The 22,935-nt window shown below is 41.9% G+C and overlaps 1 protein-coding gene across 1 annotated transcript; it reads right to left on the bottom strand.

Annotated features, from left to right (window-relative positions):
- Positions 1-3,514: 3,514 nt before the first annotated feature.
- sdf1 (Stromal cell-derived factor 1) lies at positions 3,515-12,580 on the bottom strand (the record flags this gene model as incomplete). The annotated part of the gene is given in 4 exon segments (NM_001140787.1): positions 3,515-3,601; positions 5,374-5,457; positions 9,890-10,007; positions 12,427-12,580. Coding segments are annotated over 4 exon segments (300 nt in total). The 5' UTR covers positions 12,494-12,580.
- Positions 12,581-22,935: the final 10,355 nt, after the last annotated feature.

Consider the following 22,935-nt stretch of genomic DNA (forward strand, 5'->3'; position numbering starts at 1 on the left):
AAACAGAAATATCCTTCAGTCTTATGTGACATTTTCTGTCAGTAAGTGTGTAGTCATAATGAAAGACAATTGTGATGGGTCTGCATTGCAATGAAGACAGAGCAGTAACAATAAAGGGGAAATTAATCATTCAAATAAAGTGGAGACAATTCGTAATGCACTTTTCTATTGGTGCTACTTTCAATAAATATACAATTTATTTTTTTTAAGAACAAAATAAACATTCAATTTTTTGTATTTTATATGTTTATTGAAAAAGAGGGTGAGTATCATATAGGTATCATATTGCTTCTTGGTTTATACAAACACAGTGAACATACAGAGTTGAATTAAACAATCCATCTTAGATGAAGTATACTTGTGTCGTAAGCTGCCTCAAAAGAATTGATCATTTTAACATTTTATTCACATTGTCTGGGGAGAGCACCCATATAGAACAAATATACTTCTGAAAAAACACATACATTTCCATTTGGGATGTTATTGCTTATGCAATGATTTATTTGCACATGTGGTCCAAATAACAGATATGATAAGTAAAATGGTAACAGCCATATTGTTTGGTTTGGTTGTAGAGCTAACTGTAACATGCCATTGAACAGAATGGTTCTCAAACACTTAAATAATGACCAAATTTCCTTCCTTTATGAAATAATTCACCTTATAACGATGTGATGCAGATACTTAATAACTTCTGGACCAAAACACCTGCACTTAGCTCACAGACTAAGATGCCTGGAGATTTGAATAGACCTGGAACTCTATTTTGACAATAGAAAAACAATGGCAACAGTAAAATAGTATAGATATCCACATCATTGAGGAATGGCTATATCTGGGAGGGAGTGACTTGATTGAAAACATGTGTGGGTCCCCTGGCTCATACTTAAATGTATTGTTCTCTGTCTTGGCTCCGTGGTACTATTGGCACTTCATATTTTAAATGGAATGCTGTCAGGAGAAATAGAACGGAATCCCAATTACATTGTTCTAGAGGGTTCTAGGGGGTCCTAATGAGGAATGAATTGACGGTTCAGTGGAACATCTGCCTGAGCTGAGATATCCTAATGACAACAGTAATGTTTGTTTTAATGTATCTCAGTATGTTGCATTACAATCCAGATTTATTAGATTTGCCCATCTTGCATCAGTGGATGAACGCCGTTAGATTATTGGTTGTTTAGGGTAAACCTCCTCAAGGGAGGATTGAATCAGGGCAAACTATGGTAATGAACCCTGTATTTCTATAATATTCTGTTGTTGATCAAGCTAGACCTGTCGCCACAATTTAATCTGGGGGACTATAAATGTTTATTACATTAACTTCAACATGTTGCAGCTGCACAAAATGAAGCTAATAGACACATAACATGTGTTTTTATGATGTTGCAAATAAATGTTTTTGGAAAAGTGATAAATGTATGAAAATGTAATTTGATAATACTGTAGTACTGCGGTTGGGATACAGTACTCTCTGGTTATGCCTTCATCTAGTACTGCTTAAATGTACTTACAAATACTGTGTTATATCTCATTATCTTAGAATATATCAAATATACAAAAATAAAAATCATTACAGTCAAAATTCCAATTTAAAAGACACATCTGGTATTTAAAGTGGCTCAATGATCTAAGTAGAATAACTTTCTTTCGCCCCCAGCTCAGCAACATTCAGTTTCAATGTGATAGTCAATACTGTAGTATAGTAACAGGTATTTCATGTGGCAGTATACTAGCTTTAAAATCCTGCCTAAGGATATGTGAGGGTTTATAACTATGGAGTAGGCCTAAAGTGAGCTCCTAAGCAATTGATGCGTGAAATCCAATAATCAGACAATGTGATCCTGTATAGAAATGTATGTAAGGAATCTTACTATACTTAATATAATACAGCAATTATTTTGCGGCCGTATTTGTTAGTAAACACCCAGAATATTGAGGTAAATTCATTTCATATTGCTTGTTTTGCTGAAAAAATGACTTGGTGTCAGCCTAGACTATAGCAACGGACAACATTACATTCACACAAACTGTATAAAAAGCTGCATTGATATGGGGTTTTATCCCTGTTTTGCATTACAATCTTATCCTACAAGGCCATCGTTCTTACAGCCCTAGGCTCTTGCTGAGTTGCTTGAGTTACTTCTAATTGTGTGGGATTTTCTGTTCGGCACAGGACTGAACTGTAATACAGAATTGTCTGCCTCCAATAAAGGCTGTCGGCTTGTATTACAACAGATAACTTTCCCTTTATTACAGCACTGGTTTTCAAACCTCTCCTCAAGGACCCCCAGTCGTTCCATGTATTTGATCTATTCCACAGCTAGCACACCTGATTCAACTTGTCAACTAACCAGCCTTGAATAGGTGAATCAGGTGAATTAGTTCAGGGCTTCAACTAAATTGTGAAACGTCTGGTGGTCCCCGAGGAGAGGTTAGAAACCACCGGCCTATACGCATCGTCTGATTCAGTTCTTCACTGGTCTGTTCTTGTGAATGGAAACTCCATGTGATTCAGCGCTGATATGTATCAGTTCAAACTAATGTCTTCTGATCCCTTGAGTTGAAACACCTGAATCAATGCATGTCCTTTGTTATAGTTTGAGGATCTCCATTGTCTTGGCAAGACTGGAATGCTTGTTAAGGCTTGACATAGAAGCCTTGCCCCTAACCACAGAACTAAGATTTCCTTCCCTACCATCCTAGACTTAACCATCAGGCATTAAACAACATCTGACCTTGGATCAGTTAACGATGACTATCTATTTCCCCTGTTATGAATGTTTGATCAGCCCTGATTGGTCGCGTCTTACAGAGTGGGCTCAACCCATTGGACGGCTCATTCCTGTCCCTATCCTATGACCCCTCAGTCAGAGCCCGCCCCTGGAGATACCCACAAGCCCTTGCTCAGCACATTTGAGACGGTGAGCCGGGTGTAAAAACTTTAAATGTCCGTTTACTGCCTCTTGTAAAAGTAGGAAAAATACTTTATATAAAGACGTACACTTACACACTCAGTTCAGACACACTCAGTTCAGACACACACACACACGCACGCACGCACGCACACACACACACACACACACACACACACACACACACACACACACACACACACACACACACACACACACACACACACACACACACACACACACACACACACACACACACACACTAAGAACAACCTCACCAAATAAAACACACTGCGCTCACACACTCTTTACACACGTACTCACACATTCTGATATAATTAGGTATAACTGCACTTGGTGCTAACAGCGTGAGGAGAGGTGCCTGCAGCGTGGGAGGCAGGGTGGCTGCGGGGTCAGCAGCAGCAGCAAGGCATCATGGTCGGTCTGGCGGTGAAGTGCTGGTTTTGCAAGCGTTCCAGAGCGTTCCAGAACGTTCCAGAGCATTCTAGAGCATTCCAGAGTGTTCCAGAGCAGAGATGTGTAGCTACAGAGTTACATATCTGAGTAGTGGAGGAGGAAGAGGAGGAGGAGGAGGAGGAGAGCTGGCCTGGGACTGGGGCACTGCAGGCCGGTCAGGATGGTGAATACGTCTCCTTTACTGAGCACGTCTTCTGGACTTCTTCACCCTGGAGAGACAGAAAGAGATGAATAAGACATTCTTGGGTGTAACTTCATTTTTCCGTGTGGCCACTTGACATCACCTGATTAGGAACAACTCTGAGCCCTAATGTAATTTTATGGTAAATACTTAGTACGGTGGTCATTGGTATAGTGATGCTATGTTCTGCATCATGCAGGGCTTTGAAACATGCATTCTTAGTAAAAAGGGTTCCAAAAGGGTACTTTGTCTGTCCCCATAGGATAACATTTTTGGTTCCACGTGGAACCCTCTGTGGAAAGAGTCCTACACGCCCCCTAAAAAAACGAACAAAACAAAAACGAACAAAAAAACAAATGGGTCCTACATGGAACCCAAACTGGTTCTACATGGAATCAAAAGGGTTCTTACTGGATCCAAAACTGGTTCTTCAAAGGGTTCTCCTATGGGAACAGCCAAAGAACCATTTTAGGTTCTAGATGCACCTTTTTCTCTAAGTGTGTAACATGTCACATAGGCCTCCAGTTTCTAATTGTGAAATAATATAGTTTGTTTGTCCGGAAGACTGGACTTATAAACATGATACAGTTCTACGAGAGCAAATATACTCAAGCCTTCATAAACAAGATCATCTGGATATGCATTGTCTTAGAAATATTTGTAAACACAGTTTTTTTAGCTAGCTATTTCGAGCAAATGCAGTCTTTTGTAACTATGCCACATTGGGGACTCAACGGCAAGAAAATGCATCATTTGTGGTAAAATGTTCCTCAATTTTAGATGTATTTACTATAGGCATTTTTAAGAGGCAGACATTTTGCAAAGTTGGTGAAAATGATCATCAGACACTGTATGTGTGAAGTTTTCATGAGGAATGCACATTTAACACACATTTTAACTGAACAACCCATTTAGATTCATTATAATATTCTGTATAGTGTGCCTGTTATTGTTTATTGTAGTTTTTTACAGTTTACTCCTTGGGTGTAAAACTTAGTGGAATGAGTTTTCCTTTAGTAGAATGAGTTTTACTATTTGTAGACAAATTAGTCCTGATCATTTTGTGAAAGTGCCTTCAATTTACACATATTTGTTTACTTATATATAAACTACTGTCTTTTAGCCATGGAAATAATGCAATTAGTTCAATTGTAAAAAATAACACCTGTTTTTTTTTGCCAAAAGTTTTAGGTAAAAAAATATACATTTTTGATGTCATGATGTCACTACATCCCTGATTTCCCAGACAAATTCTGATTGTTTACCGAAAGACCTGGAATGCTCCGAATGCCACGCTTAAATTATCAGAGGGATTGCAAGGCATGAGCAGAAAGCATTCTTTCCCAGTCTTTAATTCATATCTCAGTAGCCATCTGAGTAGCGAACATGCATAATGAGAAACAAACACCCAGAAAGACCAGTCACTTTCATCTCTTTTAATGAGACGCACACATACCAACAATTCTAATCATACCGATAAATGAGTGATTTCAGAATGCTATGTGGACAGGTGGCCATAAAATGACACTAAACTGTTACTGTACTTAAGCAGTCCCATTTCTCCCATTTCATTTGGGATTTTACAGATGAAACCAGGGGCACATATCATTCCGTGTCTCTCACTGTTACCAGCAAACTAGCCTGGTCCCAGATCTGTTTGTGTTGTCTTGCCAACTCCTATGGTTTGGCGTGACAATGAATGACCATAAGAGTTGGCAAGACAGCACAAGCAGATGTGGGACCAGGCTACCCTGCGATCAGCTCTTACTTGTCAAAGAGGGAAGTCAGGTTTCTCCTTACTTGTTAATGGCATTCTTCAGGTACGTCTGCAGCCATTTGGTCTCGGGGTTAATGCACACCTCCCTGTTGTTCTTCAGCTTGGCACTGTGACCGGGAGAGGGATGGAGGAAGGGATGAAGGTATGGAAGGGAGGGAGAGAGAGAGAGAGAAAGTGAATTAGGCAGAGACTCATTTCAGTGTTCTCCGAGTATTCACTTTCTCTGTTTTCTTATCTGATTCAAGGATGGAATGATCCGGAAAAAGAAAGGGAACAAAAAAAAGTCCAGTAAGCTCTCATAAACTGGCCTAGCTTCTCCTCACTCTGGTGAACATCCAGGGATAGTGTGCTGTGTAGCTGTTATGAGTAACACACATACCTGATATGTGGGGTCAACTAGGGTCAACTGTGGCCGTGTTTCGCTCAAACTAATGAGACTCGTGGGCCTTGGAGTAGCAAGTTGAATAGTATGAGTGGCACGTTTTTATTACACTTAAATGATATACATAGATAAATAAATATAGATCATTTATAGGTTTCTTTTGAACTAATAATTCTGAATGCATCTATTTGAGTTTGGCACGTCTGTCTTTATAGACTCATGGGACTTGAAGTAGTGAACTGAATAGTATGAGTGGCATATTTTAGTATACAGTATGTACTCTTATATATTTGTTTTATTTTGAAAAAACTTTTTCAAAAGGGTTACATTTGAGGTAATATTTTTCAAGTCATTAATTGCTGTTTGACACAGTTTTTATAGGTTACTTAAATCTAGTCTGTATAATTCATGTATCTGAAGATTGAAGAGACATCTGATGAACTCTGTGTACTGTAATCTAAAAGTAAATGTGTTCCATCATTTTGATATCGTCTATCTGCTCATTTAGGGTCAAAATAAACAAACACATTAAGATAAATGGAGTTCACTTCCCTTTAAACCAACTACTGTACTGGACTGGACTGGACACACAAAACAAAAATCACTCAATATGATATAAGGCTGCAAAGTCAACAGTAACATAACGTATCTTGAAAAATAAGTTATTTGACCAAAATTACATTTATCAAGCTTATTTATATGTCACTAATTTCCAGGGACATTTGCAAAACACATATGCCAGTGAACAATCAACACGTTATTAAAATCCCAAACATATTTTTTAAGAACAAACATATTGTGAACAAGTTGTAAGAATAACAATTATTAAAACTTGTATTCACAGCATATTTTAACCCACAAAACATACTTTGCGCCAGTTGTAAGGATCACAATGCATTAAATTACATCAAGTCCCCCCACCACATGCCACAGTTGAAAAATCCCATCTCTCTCCTTCCACTCAGACAGCTGTTGCAATGATAATAAAGCATGGTAACACTGATCTCTTTGTTAAGCCGGTGGTACTAACAATAAAGAGGTTTTGATGTCAGGCCATTTAGCCTGGGATTTACAGACTGTGGGGTGTATATGGGAGTAAATGGTTCACCTGTAGCGGACTGTAGTGTGTTGATAGAGGGTTGACTCGAGTGTCGACTTGAGAGAGGGGCATTTGTCCCGAGATCGGACACCTCTGTGAGTGTTTCTGATCCATGAGCTTTAGGGGGAGACGGGGTAGTGTTTGTGTTTGTGTGTGTGTGTGTGTGTGTGTGTGTGTGTGTGTGTGTGTGTGTGTGTGTGTGTGTGTGTGTGTGTGTGTGTGCGCGCTCTCTCCTCTCCTCCCCTCCTTCCCCAAACATATGGATCTCCCACCTCTGTGTCAAAAGGTCGTGTTTGAGAGTTAACAACTCAGGTTGCGCCTCACCACCTCCCCTCCCTCCCTCCCTCCCTCCCTCCCTCCCTCCCTCCCTCCCTCCCTCCCTCCCTCCCTCCCTCCCTCCCTCCCTCCCTCCTTCTCTTCGTCTCACAACCCTGTAAATTAAACACATTCCTCTCCACCTCTAAATCTCTCCTTCATCACTCCTTTATCACTCCTTTACCGCTTTTCTGATTCAATTTGACCTCCCCCAAACTCTCCATCCCTATTAAACACCAACCTCTTAAATTGACCAAATGGCCCACCTACTACCCTTACCCCAATGAGATGAAAGAACAGCTCAAGCGCATCAAACCCCTTCAAATCCCCCCAAAACCAACATCCCAATTGTTTAGATAAATAAAAGCCGGTAACTGGATTCCCCGTTTGTTTATCTCTATGATACCCCCTTCCTCCCTCCCTCCAAGCCCCATCCTGTCCTCTTTTATATATTTAATGCAGCTAATCCATTTTACTGTTTTGTTTTGACGTGTCTCCTGGTTTAGGTTTATCCCTCTAGGCTGTGTGTGTGTGTGTGTGTGTGTGTGTGTGTGTGTGTGTGTGTGTGTGTGTGTGTGTGTGTGTGTGTGTGTGTGTGTGTGTGTGTGTGTGTGTGTGTGTGTGTGTGTGTGTGTGTGTGTGTGTGTGTGTGTGTGTGTGTGTGTGTCTGGACTGTCTAGTGTCTGATTGACTCTGTAGGAATTCGGGGCTCTGGGAGTCTGAAGCTTCTAACCCAGTAGGTAGTAATTACTTCGCAGCAAGCTAATTCTAACAAGCGGGAGGAGACAGGGGCGTGTAGGGAGGGATGGAGGGGGTGAGTGGGGTGTAGTGTTACCCCTGTTGTCTTTCATCCAAGGACAATAGATATATCAGAAAATATGCGAGCTCTCTGCCCCTCTCTCCCCTGCTGCTCAGTCATAAATAACTTTTGGATGGGGTTTGGAGGGAAGAAGAGGGGAAAGTGGAAGCTTTTGGTGGCATATGTGTGTTCCTTAATGCCTATGTGTGCAAATGTGTGTAACTCTTGTCTCTTTTTTGTTTGTTTTGGAGCGATAAGGGATGATTGAGGGTCCTGACCAGATTTGTATCCTTACTGACCCCTTGCCATGAGTTAACCCCCTAATGCCCCCCCACCACCCCTTCCCAACCCCCCCAAACCCCTCTGGCTTTTTGGCTCTGGCCACCTGGTTTCTATAGGTTACAAATAGGCAAAGCATTTTGGCTTAATGCGTTCCAGGCCATTTAAATTACACTAAATGTGGGCGGCTGGTGAGCGAAGGGAATAAAAGAAAGAAGGATAGAGAGGGTCAGCTGCAACATAAAGGTCATCACTTTGACCCCTAATGATTGTTTCCTTAACAAGACTAAAATCCCCCCTAGAGCTAGCTTGGAGAGAGACAGTCCTCTGTCAGCTTCCTCTCTCCTCTCCTGGCCATTTATCGTGTTGTTCTAATCTAAACATCTCTTTCCATTTGGGGAGAGCCATAGCAACTGCATCTCTTTTCTCCACTCTCTCTCTCTCTCGCTTTCTCTCTCTCTCTCTCTCTCTCGTTTTCTTTCTCTCTCTCTCGCTCTCTCTCACTCTCTCTCCACTTTCTCTCTGTCTTTCCCTCCACTGTGGTCCTCCAACTGCAATCATTAAAACCTCATAATATGAGACTGATGCTTAGCCGAATGGAATGGGAACCAAAGTTAAGCGCCATTAGAATCCACATGGGATCTTATTAACAGAGGGGCCTTACTGGGCTGAATCAGGCTATTCTGAACAGGTTTTGTCCTAGGAGATGACTACAGGAGTTGGCAAGACCACACAAACAGATCTAGAACCAAGTTAGTTTAGCTGTAGCAGCTGACAATAGGAGTTGGTAAGACAGCACAAACAGATCTGGAACCAGGCTAGTTTATCCCTACTTGACTGTACGTATCAGGCCAAGGTCCTTCTGGTTTCAGCAATGCAGGCTTGTGCTGAGTTAAAGCGAAGATGGTAGATAAATGAAGTTGTCACATTTCCAGTCTGCTTAATGGATGGCTCTCCCATAGGCACCAATGCATTAGCAGCTGGGTCTGGTCTGCTTAGTTCATTGACTATATATGAACAAGGAAAAATGAGGGAGTGGGATAAGTCACTTCCTGTTCCAACTCTGGTTAAACTATATTGCAGTGGTCCCGTAGAGTAACATGGACCGTGGCATTGACAGGTGTCTGTCCAGCCCTGAAACACCTGATTCAACAAGTCACCGCCTTGACGATTAGTTGATGAGTTGAATCAGGTGCTTTAGTGCTACCCCCGGGAACCGAATCTAGCTCACACACTCAACATGCAGCTGTCTCAGACCAGGGTTGTTTACCAATGCTTTACTGGGCCTGTATAGTTCTGGTTTATCTCTAGAAAAAGGCTGTCTAAAAATAGTGAAGAGCTTCCCCCTTCCCCTGAGCAGCAACACTGTGTGTGCTGTGTGGGATGTCCAGTGTTGGCGACCATAGTACGTTCTTGTCTGTGCAGTGTGGTGCAGGGCTGAAGAGAACATGGGGTTGTCTCCTACAAAAACTTCCCTGTTACTCCCCATCTTTGTAATGAAAATATTGACTTTTTGGAGAAGCAATACAGCGATCTAGTTGTTCTTATGAGCGGTGTGGAAGGTTCTTCACATGACAAGCTAGGGAACTTAGCTGTAAGTCTTCTAAAACACAACCCAAAATCAGGGTTAAAAAACATCCCATAATGCACCAGCAGGTTACTCACATGACTTGGAAAGGGCAGTTGGGTGTGTGAAGGAACTTGAGCTCTCTGATGCTCCTCTGAGGGACGGTGTTGAGAGTGGAGCGACACCAGCACCTCTCTACCAGGCTGATGGGCTTAGCTGAAATCAACAAGCACAAACATAGTAAGATACTATACCAGGTACCAGGTACCGGACACTGAGAGAATGTGAGCTTAGACCATTTCTATGTCTTAAAACTAAAACAACCAACGCTCACAGCGTGAGAGACAGTAATGGCTCAACGCTAGCATTATGACAGTTAGAGAAGAACCAACAATATGAGACTCAACACCTCCAAAATGCAACAACTCTCAGTCATTGCCGGCAGGAAACTTGGAAGAATTTTTTCATTTCATATCAGAGTTCTTATTAGAACAAATATATTTCATCTACTGTATCTAACACTGACAATACATGGGAAACTATACATTTACCTGCCTTTAGTTCCAAAGGCAAGGCAATTAAAAAGAGATTAGTCTGCCACACACACTCTCAAACCAGCGCTCATAGTGCCTTTTCACTACGAACATTCAAGACACAGCTCTCTATCCCAGAAGAGTCCTTATCGTTCTACTCCACTGGTGCTCCCAATGTTTCCCTCCTTTCTCAAAGCTCCAAGAACACAAAGCGTAGATTCTTATCAAAAGAGTCCCTTTAAGAAGTAGGCTACATTCTTAGAATGATTGAGTATCACCCCTGGTTCCTACTGGTTCCTGAAACTAAGAATCTTTTCACTCAGTAGCATATACACAGGCTTTTGACTGAAATGTTCTTAGATTCAGGGATTTCAGAGGGGATACCCTTCCGGAAATTTCACACAAGTTTAACATGAAACGTGAAATTCTTGAAATTCTTGATAACCTGTTTCCAACAGTGATTTTTATTAGCTTTTCTTTGAAGATGGGAAGAGGTCAATTGGCTGAACATGTATACATGTCTCTGCTCTAGTTGCCTTGTGGTTGTAAATCTTTCATGAAAGACTCTCTCCGTTTACTTTAAGACACTTTGATATTTACATTCTTTTCATTTCTCGAGTCTGACATCTTAACGGCGTACAAATGGCTCCCTTGTTTGACTGTCGGATTAAACTGTGATCACATTAATCCACGGCCAAATAAACAACAACAGGAGAGAGAGAAGTCAGAGAGACGTGTTGAACTGAAGTTAGCTCAACCTCTGCTGTGTTATGCTAAGCATGTTGTTACTACCCCTAGCCAGGGAGACCCTGATTGCATATTAAAGACGATAGGATGGCCGGGGTGATGGAGGGGGTAACTTGTGTATTTATCTGTTTTATTTTGCTTTCTTTTAACTAGAAACTAATTAGGGGCTAAACAAGGCGGGTTGTGAAAGAAACTAACTACATCCCAAATGGAACCCTAATGCCTATTTTGTGCACTTCTTCTGACCAGAGCCCTATGGGTTTCCCTGTGGGCCCTGGTCAAATGTAGTGCACTGTATAAGGGAATAGTGTTCTATTTGGGAAGCAAAGATTGTAGCTAGATGCTCACTTGTGGCCGGGTGCTGTAAGCAGCATACATAATGACCCAGTATTAGCATGATAATAGAGCCTGATAAGGTGGAGGGTCATTGCTGTGATATTGGCATGGGGGAGACTTAGCCATTTGGGACACTGACTCCCTGACCCATCATCCTCTAAATTGTAAGGTGGAGGGTGGGCTGTATGCAGCTTCTATTGGCATGCGGGAGACTTAGCCATTTGGGACACTGACTCCCTGACCCATCATCCTCTAAATCGTAAGATCTTTCTTTCTTTATTTGACAAATAGTTTTAATTGTTCATTTGTATGCCGTTAAGATGTAAGATTTGAGAAATTAAAGTGGTTGAAATATGAAAGTGTTATAAGCAAATACAAAAGTATTTCATGAAAGTTTTACAACAAAAGACAACTGAGAATTGACAGAAAGTTTTACAACAAAAGGCAACTAAGAAGATACATAAATAAAGGCAAAAGCAAATACAAACCTATACATTTCCAGAATAATCTAAATAACCAACTACTTAAAATTCAACGATACAAACAACAACAAAAAAACAAATGTAACCAGTTTGAGTATAACATTTCCATCACATCGCAACAATCACTTGCTTATTTTACCAAAACCAGACAAACATCAAGGAGCCAAAAGACAACCTCCACAACCCCAACTCATAACCACAAGTTATTCTGCTGTGTATCCCTTCTCTCAGCAACACCAGCCAAGTGTCACAAGAACCACATCTATTCTAACAACACCTATTCAAATGAACCCAAAATATCAAGACAACCTCCACAACCACCAAAACGTCCTCCTTTTCTATAACAAATCGCATCCCTCTGTGTAAAGGGTTCTACATGGATCTCAAAAGGGTTCTTCCTGGAACCAAAATGGTTCTACCTGGAACCAAAAAATGTTCTTCAAAGGGTTATCCCCTTTTAGGTTCTAGATGGCACCTTTTCTTCTAAGAGTGTAGAAGACATGCCCAGACAGATAAATCATCCCCAGACCAACTTACCCGTAGAGGGAGGTACATCCATGGCCACAGCCAGTAGGACCAACACAGCCAGTACTTTGACATCCATGGTGGGCTGTATGTAGTAGGATGGAGTTCCAAGAGGCTCAGGGCTCAGCTTCTCACAGCTACTATCCAGCAAGGCTCCGTGTAGACTGACTGTCAGCTCCTCTCTACACACTGTTAAAGCACGGAGGCTGAGGGAGAAGAAGGGAAGAGAGAGGAGGGAGGCTCCTAATTTCTCAGGAGGAGGGGGGGGGGGATGATCTGCACTGGCTATAGGAAAGGCAGAGACTTCCTCGATTGTAAATGTGCTGGCTGACAATCAAGAAGAAATTCTCTTTCTCTTGTAAGTTAGTTCTCTCTCTGTTACTTTCATTCTCTTTCTCACAATGTCTCTCTTTATGTCTCGTTTTCCTTCTCTCTCTCAGGTCTCCTTTCTTTTGCTTTCTGTCTCTCTTTCTCTCCCTCCCTTTCACTTTCCCTCCTTCACCTTTCTTTTCCCAAACTTCCAAACTAACCCCTCTCTCCATTTCCCCCCCCCCTTTTCCCACTCTCTCTGGGGCTGTCAGTCAGGCTATTTGGAGAGCCTGGGGTCCCTGCTGCTAGCCCAATATTGTTCCTATTACAGCTGAATGGCTGGAGTGTTATTGTTTACAGGGACACTGCCTGCTCCCTCCTCCACCCTCTCTCTCTGGCTGGCCTGTGTCTCCCCAGTCATATGTCTCTCTGGCTGGCCTGTGTCTTCCCAGTCATCTGTCTCTCTGGCTGGCCTGTGTCTTCCCAGTCATCTGTCTCTCTGGCTGGCCTGTGTCTCCCCAGTCATCTGTCTCTCTGGCTGGCCTGTGTCTTCCCAGTTATCTGTCTCTCTGGCTGGCCTGTGTCTTCCCAGTCATATGTCTCTCTAGCTGGCCTGTGTCTTCCCAGTCATCTGTCTCTCTGGCTGGCCTGTGTCTCCCCAGTCATCTGTCTCTCTGGCTGGCCTGTGTCTCCCCAGTCATCTGTCTCTCTGGCTGGCCTGTGTCTTCCCAGTTATCTGTCTCTCTGGCTGGCCTGTGTCTTCCCAGTCATCTGTCTCTCTGGCTGGCCTGTGTCTTCCCAGTCATCTGTCTCTCTGGCTGGCCTGTGTCTTCCCAGTCATCTGTCTCTCTGGCTGGCCTGTTCCTTCCCAGTTATCTGTCTCTCTGGCTGGCCTGTGTCTTCCCAGTCATCTGTCTCTCTGGCTGGCCTGTGTCTTCCCAGTTATCTGTCTCTCTGGCTGGCCTGTGTCTTCCCAGTCATCTGTCTCTCTGGCTGGCCTGTGTCTTCCCAGTCATCTGTCTCTCTGGCTGGCCTGTGTCTTCCCAGTCATCTGTCTCTCTAGCTGGCCTGTGTCTTCCCAGTTATCTGTCTCTCTGGCTGGCCTGTGTCTTCCCAGTCATCTGTCTCTCTGGCTGGCCTGTGTCTCCCCAGTCATATGTCTCTCTAGCTGGCCTGTGTCTTCCCAGTCATCTGTCTCTCTGGCTGGCCTGTGTCTTCCCAGTCATCTGTCTCTCCTCCCTGTCTGGATTATGTTATCCTTTAACTGAACTGTCATGACAACCCAGTCAACTGTCCTTCTATCAGTGTTTCTCCTGGTCAGGATACTGTACGTGGTCAGGAAAAACTGGTCAGGAAAATAATTATAAGGCAATTAAATCCTAGTTATAGCCTAACTAGGACACATCATTTCCTCTGGTCAGGTCATGTTGCCAGGAAAAACTCTAATCCATACTAATGATAAAATCGAGAGAATGTAAAAAGCGGCCAAATATGACATTACAAACAAAACAAAAATGGTTGTACTTTAGAGGGACATTAAGATGTGATGATATGCAGTAATAACTAAATAAATGCTTAAACTAACAGGTGGGGAATAAATGAAGAAATAGCCAATTGAGCCACAGATGTATTTTCTGTACTCACTGGTTCCCAAAGCAATTATCTGGAACCTTCTGATAAAACTAACTTTCCATGAGGACAAAAAAAAAGAGAACTAATAGTGAGGAGCAATCTAACGGGACACAGATGTGTGTGTGTTTGCAAAAGAGAGAGAAATATAGTGTTGATTTCACTTGCTTTGGCAATGTAAACATATGTTTCCCATGCCAATAAAGCCCTTTGAATTGAATTGAATTGAATTGAGAGCGAGAGGGAGAGAGGGAGAGAGAGTGAGAGTGAAAGAGAGAGAGTGTGTGCGCACGTTTCCTTATAACTGGCTATTACCACACTGTATCTAAACTGGAGGTCTTGCCAGAGCCAGAGCCAGACGTCTGGCAAAGCTGTTGGTGTCAGTGAAAGGTAGGTCTACATAGCCTGGTTAAACCAGATTGACTTAAAGTGAAACAATGGTGAGCACAGCATTCAGTGTGGTTTGACCAGGCTAGGTCTACTTGGCCACCATGCAGTAAAACAGTAGATGGTGTAGTTAGAGAACCATTCCTTCTGTTTACTGGCTCATAAACCTCTCCCTCACTGGCTCAATAATCTCTCCCTCAATGTCAACAACACAAAGGAGCTGATCGTGAACTTCAGGAGACAGCAGAGGGAGCATGTCCTCATCCACATCGACGGGGCCGCAGTGGAGAATGTGAAAAGCTTCAAGTTCCTCAACATACACATCACTGACAATCTAAAATGGTCTATCCACACAGACTGTGTGGCAACAGCGCCTCTTCAACCTCAGGAGCCTGAAGAAACTTGGCTTGGCCCCTAAGACCCTCACAAACCTTTACAGATGCACCATTGAGAGCATCCTGTCGGGCTGTATCACCGCCTGTTACGGCTACTGCACCGTCCGCAACCACAGGGCTCTCCAGCGGGTGTTGTGGTCAGCCCAACACATCACCGTGGGCACACTGCCTGCCCTCCAGGACATCTACAGCCCTCAGTGTCACAGGAAGGCCAAGAAGATCATCAAGGACCTCAGCCACCCAGCGTGCTACTATCCAGAAGGAGAGGTCAGTACAGGTGCATCAAAGCTGGGACAGAGAGACTGAAAAACAGCAACTATCTCCAGGCCACTTTTTAGAGTTGTGCGCATTGTTGTGTATTGTTAGATACTACTGCACTGTTGGAGCTAGGAACACAAGCATTTCACTACACCTGCAATAACATCTGCTAAATATGTGTATGCGACCAACAATATCTGATTTGATTTGGTCTGAGGCCGTTAGAAGCCCTATAAAGCTGTGTGAGTGTGAGTGTGAGTGTGTGTGGTGTGTGTGTGTGTGTGTGTGTGTGTGTGTGTGTGTGTGTGTGTGTGTGTGTGTGTGTGTGTGTGTGTGTGTGTGTGTGTGTGTGTGTGTGTGTGTGTGTGTGTGTGTGTGTGTGTGTGTAGATCTAGCAGGTCTGAGGCCTTTAGCAGCCATAGAAAGCAGAGTGGGTTTATATACAGTATGTTTATAGGGAGATCAAACCATGGCATGAATTTAAAAAATCTAAATTACCACAGAAGATTCCACTAGTTTTTTTTCTGCATATGCCTAATGTATGTGAATGTTTAGAGTTTTAAAGCTAGAATAATTTATAGAATGAATTACTAAATATGCGTACAAAATACACGATTCATCTGCGTTATAGACATTACCAAAATACACGATTCATCTGCGTTATAGACATTACCAAAATACACGATTCATCTGCGTTATAGGCATTACCAAAATACACGATTCATCTGCGTTATAGACATTACCAAAATACACGATTCATCTGCGTTATAGACATTACCAAAATACACGATTCATCTGTGTTATAGACATTACCAAAATACACAATTCATCTGCGTTATAGACATTAGCAAAATATACGATTCATCTGCGTTATGGACATTACCAAAATACACGATTCATCTGCGTTATAGACATTACCAAAATGTACCATTCATCTGCGTTATAGACATTACCAAAATACACGATTCATCTGCGTTATAGACATTACCAAAATACACGATTCATCTGCGTTATAGACATTACCAAAATACACGATTCATCTGCGTTATAGACATTACCAAAATACACGATTCATCTGCGTTATAGACATGACCAAAATACACGATTCATCTGCGTTATAGACATGACCAAAATACACGATTCATCTGCGTTATAGACATTACCAAAATACACGATTCATCTGCGTTATAGACATTACCAAAATATACGATTCATCTGCGTTATAGACATTACCAAAATACACGATTCATCTGCGTTATAGACATTACCAAAATACACGATTCATCTGCGTTATAGACATTACCAAAATACACGATTCATCTGCGTTATAGACATTACCAAAATACACGATTCATCTGCGTTATAGACATTACCAAAATACACGATTCATCTGCGTTATAGACATTACCAAAATACACGATTCATCTGCGTTATAGACATTACCAAAATACACGATTCATCTGCGTTATAGACATTACCAAAATACACGATTCATCTGCGTTATAGACATTACCAAAATACACGATTCAGCTGCGTTATAGACATTACCAAAATATACGATTCATCTGCGTTATGGACATTACCAAAATACACGATTCATCTGCGTTATAGACATTACCAAAATACACGATTCATCTGCGTTATAGACATTACCAAAATACACGATTCATCTGCGTTATGGACATTACCAAAATACACGATTCATCTGCGTTATAGACATTACCAAAATACACGATTCATCTGCGTTATGGACATTACCAAAATGCACGATTTATCTGCGTTATAGACATTACCGAAATGCATAATTCATTGGCTTCATATACATTACCAAAATTGTTTGCAAACTAAGTGCCATATGAAACACCAGGAGTGATCCATTCCCTGATCGCCAGATGTCCCTCATCATGGCAGGCATTAGTGGTAGGCTGTCAATCAGTCCCCGTCTCAAGCCTGAGAGCTCTGTTGGCCCTGTTTCCCTGTAACTCTATACAGGGACATGAAACGCTGACCTCTGACCCCATGTGTGATACAAGTGGCAGCGTTGCCACAGAGGTCAGCCCTAACGCGCCGCTAACGCATTCTCAGCCTCTCTTTGCGATTGCCCGACATCATAGGCAAACCGTCAGACACGAAGCGCCCTGCTTTACTGCAGAACATCAGGAGTAGAGTCACTAAACCCATGATGACATCGGTTTTTAGGCTGAGGTCTGTGACTGTGAATCTAGATATACATTATGATAGGGTGTGTTTTAATGCTGTGTTATTTCTCATCTATGTTTCATGTCTGACTAATAATACTGGCGACATTAGTACAGGCAGAATAACATAGGTGCTGAAAAACAGGAACATTTGGAAAGCCCTAGAGCCCGTTTAGAACAATACACATTCTGAATGTGCTCTATTTGAAGTGTGAGTAATCACAGAATAATGTATGCATTATACTATTATATCGATAATCATCTTTTATAAGCAGGTGTGTCATAGCACTCCTAACGTACCCAAACAAACTGACCATATAATCTTCTACGTGAAGGCTGCTCACTTTTTCCTGCTTAGATCTATACTTTGGTTATGTCCCAAATGGCACTCTATTCCCTATGCAGTGTGCTACTTTTGACCAGCGCAACAGTGGTGCACTACATAGGAAATAGGGAGGAATTAAGCGACGCAGACGTTATAATTTCAACAGGATCTAAACGTTTATTATGTTTGTCTGGTGGCTTTAAGTGTTTGTAAGGTCTGGAGTGGAGTTTATTGTGTGTGGGGGGAGGAGGGAGGGGTGTGTGTGTGTGAGTGCAGTGTGTGTAAAGTCTTTAAGGACTGGAACATGGTTTATTGCAGGGTGACAGGACATGTTGAGTTAAGGATGAAAGGTTTCCCTCTGCTGGTCTGTACTGTGGTTCAGTAAATAAGTACATAATGGTTGGTCTGACATATCATCCTGTTCCCTTGATTGTGAAATTAGGTTTATGGTCATAGGTAGTGCACTATATAGGGAATACTTTAGACCAGGACCATTAGGTTTATGGTCATAGGTAGTGCACTATATAGGGAATACTTTAGACCAGGGCCCATAGGTTTATGGTCATAGGTAGTGCACTATATAGGGAATACTTTAGACCAGGGCCATTAGGTTTATGGTCATAGGTAGTGCACTATATAGGGAATACTTTAGACCAGGGCCATTAGGTTTATGGTCATAGGTTAAGTCTACAGTATAGTCTGTTAATACTGTTAAGTCTACAGTATAGTCTGTTAATACTGTTAAGTCTACAGTATAGTCTGTTAATACTGTTAAGTCTACAGTACAGTCTGTTAATACTGTTAAGTCTACAGTATAGTCTGTTAATACTGTTACGTCTACAGTATAGTCTGTTAATACTGTTAAGTCTACAGTATAGTCTGTTAATACTGTTAAGTCTACAGTACAGTCTGTTAATACTGTTAAGTCTACAGTATAGTTTGTTAATACTGTTAAGTCTACAGTATAGTCTGTTAATACTGTTAAGTCTACAGTATAGTCTGTTAATACTGTTAAGTCTACAGTATAGTCTGTTAATACTGTTAAGTCTACAGTATAGTCTGTTAATACTGTTAAGTCTACAGAATAGTCTGTTAATACTGTTAAGTCTACAGTATAGTCTTTTAATACTGTTAAGTCTACAGTATAGTTTGTTAATACTGTTAAGTCTACAGTATAGTTTGTTAATACTGTTAAGTCTACAGTATAGTCTGTTAATACTGTTACGTCTACAGTATAGTCTGTTAATACTGATAAGTCTACAGTATAGTCTGTTAATACTGTTAAGTCTACAGTATAGTTTGTTAATACTGTTAAGTCTACAGTATAGTCTGTTAATACTGTTAAGTCTACAGTATAGTTTGTTAATACTGTTAAGTCTACAGTATAGTCTGTTAATACTGTTAAGTCTACAGTATAGTCTGTTAATACTGTTAAGTCTACAGTATAGTCTGTTAATACTGTTAAGTCTACAGTATATTCTGTTAATACTGTTACGTCTACAGTATAGTCTGTTAATACTGTTAAGTCTACAGTATAGTCTGTTAATACTGTTAAGTCTACAGTATAGTTTGTTAATACTGTTAAGTCTACAGTATACTGTTAATACTGTTAAGTCTACAGTATAGTCTGTTAATACTGTTAAGTCTACAGTATAGTCTGTTAATACTGTTAAGTCTACAGTATAGTCTGTTAATACTGTTAAGTCTACAGTATAGTCTGTTAATACTGTTAAGTCTACAGTATGGGTATGGGGGGCAGCACTCCTAGGCTTTATTAACAGGATAAACCTGGAGTTATGGGGGGTTAGAGGGGTGGATGGTTAAGGTAATGGTGGGGGGGTTAAGGAAGGGGGGTTAGACAGGGAGGTGGGTTGTGGTGTGAATTTTGGGGTATGTTAGTATCAGTTAACCCCCTCCCCCGCTAGTTTTTCTCAGCTCCAGATGAGGACCAGCGAGACCCCCTTGGGCCCAACAGCCCCTATACCCCTACCATCACCCCCATGCATACCATCTCAGAGATATATGTGTGTGTGTGGGGCGGGAAGGGGTGCAGGATGGAGGTGTGTGTGTGCGTGCGTGTGTGCTTGTTTGTGTGTGTCTGTGTGCTTCATGATGATTCAGCTGAAAAGAGAAGAAATACAAGATCCATGCCACTTTTGAGCTCAGTTTTATGAAGGACTTTAGTGTGTCGTATTGCATCTAGTAAGTATTTATTAGCCTGAACCATATGGGAACCATTTTTGAAGGACTTCAATGGGGTGGTTGGGATAAGCTTTCCTCTTGTTAGCCCATCCATCGTATGGAGAACACACACACAGAGTGAAAAGCCCGGGCTGTCAAGTTTTGAGAGCTGGATAATAAATGTTGAGAGGAGAGGACTCTTAATGTCATACCTGTCGGAAGGAGCGGACCAAAACGCAGCGTGTTGAGTGCTCATCTTCTTATATTTATTTAAAGTGAACACTTAAACAAAATTAACAAAACGGCAAAACGACAGTTCCGTAAGGTTCACAGACTATACAGAAAACAACCACCCACAAACCCAAAGGAAAAAAGGGATGCCCTAAGTATGGCTTCCAATCAGAGACAACGAAAGACACCTGCCTCTGATTGGAAACCATACTCGGCCACACAAGGAAAACGAACCTAGAAAATGAAAACTAGAACAAATCCCCTCTAAATAAACCAACCCCAAAACACACAAAAACAACACCCCCTGCCACGCCCTGACCATACTACAATGACAAATGACCCCTTTACTGGTCAGGACGTGACACTTAAATGCAACTAATGCCTCCTCGTTAGGATCCTGAATGGCCAGTATCGAGATGCGGCCGGATTCACAAAAATTGAAAGTTTGTAAATACTGTTGTATGAGTGCTTACTCACAATTTAGCAGAAGCTCTTATCCAGGGTACAGTAGTGAATGCATACATTTTTGTACTTTTTCGTACTGGTCCTGCGTGGGAATCAAACTCACACCTCTGGCATTGCAAGTGCCATGCTCTACCAACTGAGGTACACAGGACAGAGGGGAGAGAGGGGGAGGATGGAGTGGACAGGGGGGAGAGAATTGTCATCAAATAAGTTATTTGAGTTCGTTGCGACATTGTTAGAAGTTTGGCCTCTTTTGTTACATACAGTATATGGTACTGTAACTGGCTTCAAATCAATGATTATATATCATCTCTGAAAAACAAACAAATCCACCTGATTCTGTAGGCTACTTGACAAAGAGTGTCTGTCGACATCACTGACATCTCCATGGGACCACAGAACATAGCCTGTGAGGACGGTTGCCAGGTTACGTGCAACATCTACAATGTTCCCGAGACACAGATTGAGCAACGTTTCAGACCAGCAACTTTGTTTACTTCCAAGAAAGGAACATTTTATCATGTTTTCCAACAATGGAAAAATATTCTTCAAATTCCCAACATGAACTTAAGTCTATAACAGTCCATTAACCTGATCAAAAACACAAGGGGAAACAAAAATCCTGCGTCACCTACTAGTCTTACTGGGCCATGAGTCATTTGAGAATTACATAAACATTCGCAATATTTGTAACGCCAATAATCCCTTGAGCAGAGCCCCAATCTGCTTCACGGCCAAGAGCACGACTTTAAAACATGAATATCTTTATCTCCTTGTCTTTCGTTCAGAGAGAGGTCAACAATTATTTCAATACGACTTCTCACTGCCTCTGAGAGGAAAGTGCAGCGTGAGATCACCATCTTCTCTGTTGATTTATCTGACGATGTCCTCTGCTGAGAATAGAGACTAAAGTATAGAATCTTTACGGAGAGCTTCGCTTCTCTGATAAATGGACGCTGCCTGCTTCCAATGTGTGTGTATGTCTAACTGTCTGATGCTGGGATATCAAGCCTGCTTGGAATGGAACGATCAGGAGAGGAGGTGAGGGGGATGAGGTGAGGGGGCAGAAAGAGGAGGGGAATGGAAAGAGGCAGAGATCGGGGAGATAGAGGAAGGGCAGAAGGAAATGGAAGGGGAGAAGACAAGAAAATAGGGAAAGAGGGGGAGGAAATGGAGGTATAGAAAGAGGAAAAGTAAAACACAAGAGGGACATGGAGGAGAGGAAGTGGGAGATGGAAGAGAAGACAGGCTAGAATGAATAAGGGGAGGAAGAGAGTGATAGAAAGAGGGGGAGGAACATACAAGGGAAAGGAGAGTTGAAAGTCAGGAAGATGAGCTTGAGGACTATCCCTCTATCATCTCAGAGTGTGAGGTCTGACCAGAGAGGGAGTGGTGAGGAGAGCAATGTGAGGAGAGGAGAGTTCACACTGAGTCTGGCCGTCCCACCTGTAGAGGTCACGACCCCAGCCTGGTCCCGGGACACGGAACATCTCATCCATGATTGGCCTCGGCACCACCTGGTCCCAGAATGCTGCTGTGCTCGTCCGTGTGTTCCTGTCAGGAGGGCCGCCATGCGAAGCTGAGAAGCCTGCACTGAAGAATGTCTGAATGAATGCGGGTGAGGTGTGTGTGTTCTCTATACCCCATTACCCCATGTGTGTGTTCTCCACAACCCCATTATAAACCAACAGAGTAGTCCTGATGTGCCAGACACATATCACACAGTCTGCCTCATATGTAAAATACAGGAGAAACACAAAGTTAACTCATATACCACTCAGGACATCACACAGTCTGCCTCATATGTAAAATACAGGAGAAACACAAAGTTAACTCATATATCACCCATGACATCACACAGTCTGCCTCATATGTAAAATACAGGAGAAACACAAAGTTAACTCATATACCACTCAGGACATCACACAGTCTGCCTCATATGTAAAATACAGGAGAAACACAAAGTTAACTCATATATCACCCAGGACTAACAGCTTTGGTCCATCAGAAAATTAACCAATAGCAGATATCTATATGTTGATGATGTGTATTTAATGTATTGTGAGGGAAACCAGTTCAACCACTAACAGTCAACTAGATGTCAAGGCTTGAAATGACTTTCATAAGTAATCTGTTATGTAGT

The sequence above is a fragment of the Salmo salar genome, chromosome 12, assembly GCF_965601325.2.
Source record: "Salmo salar chromosome 12, fSalSal1, whole genome shotgun sequence".
NCBI lineage: Eukaryota > Metazoa > Chordata > Actinopteri > Salmoniformes > Salmonidae > Salmo > Salmo salar.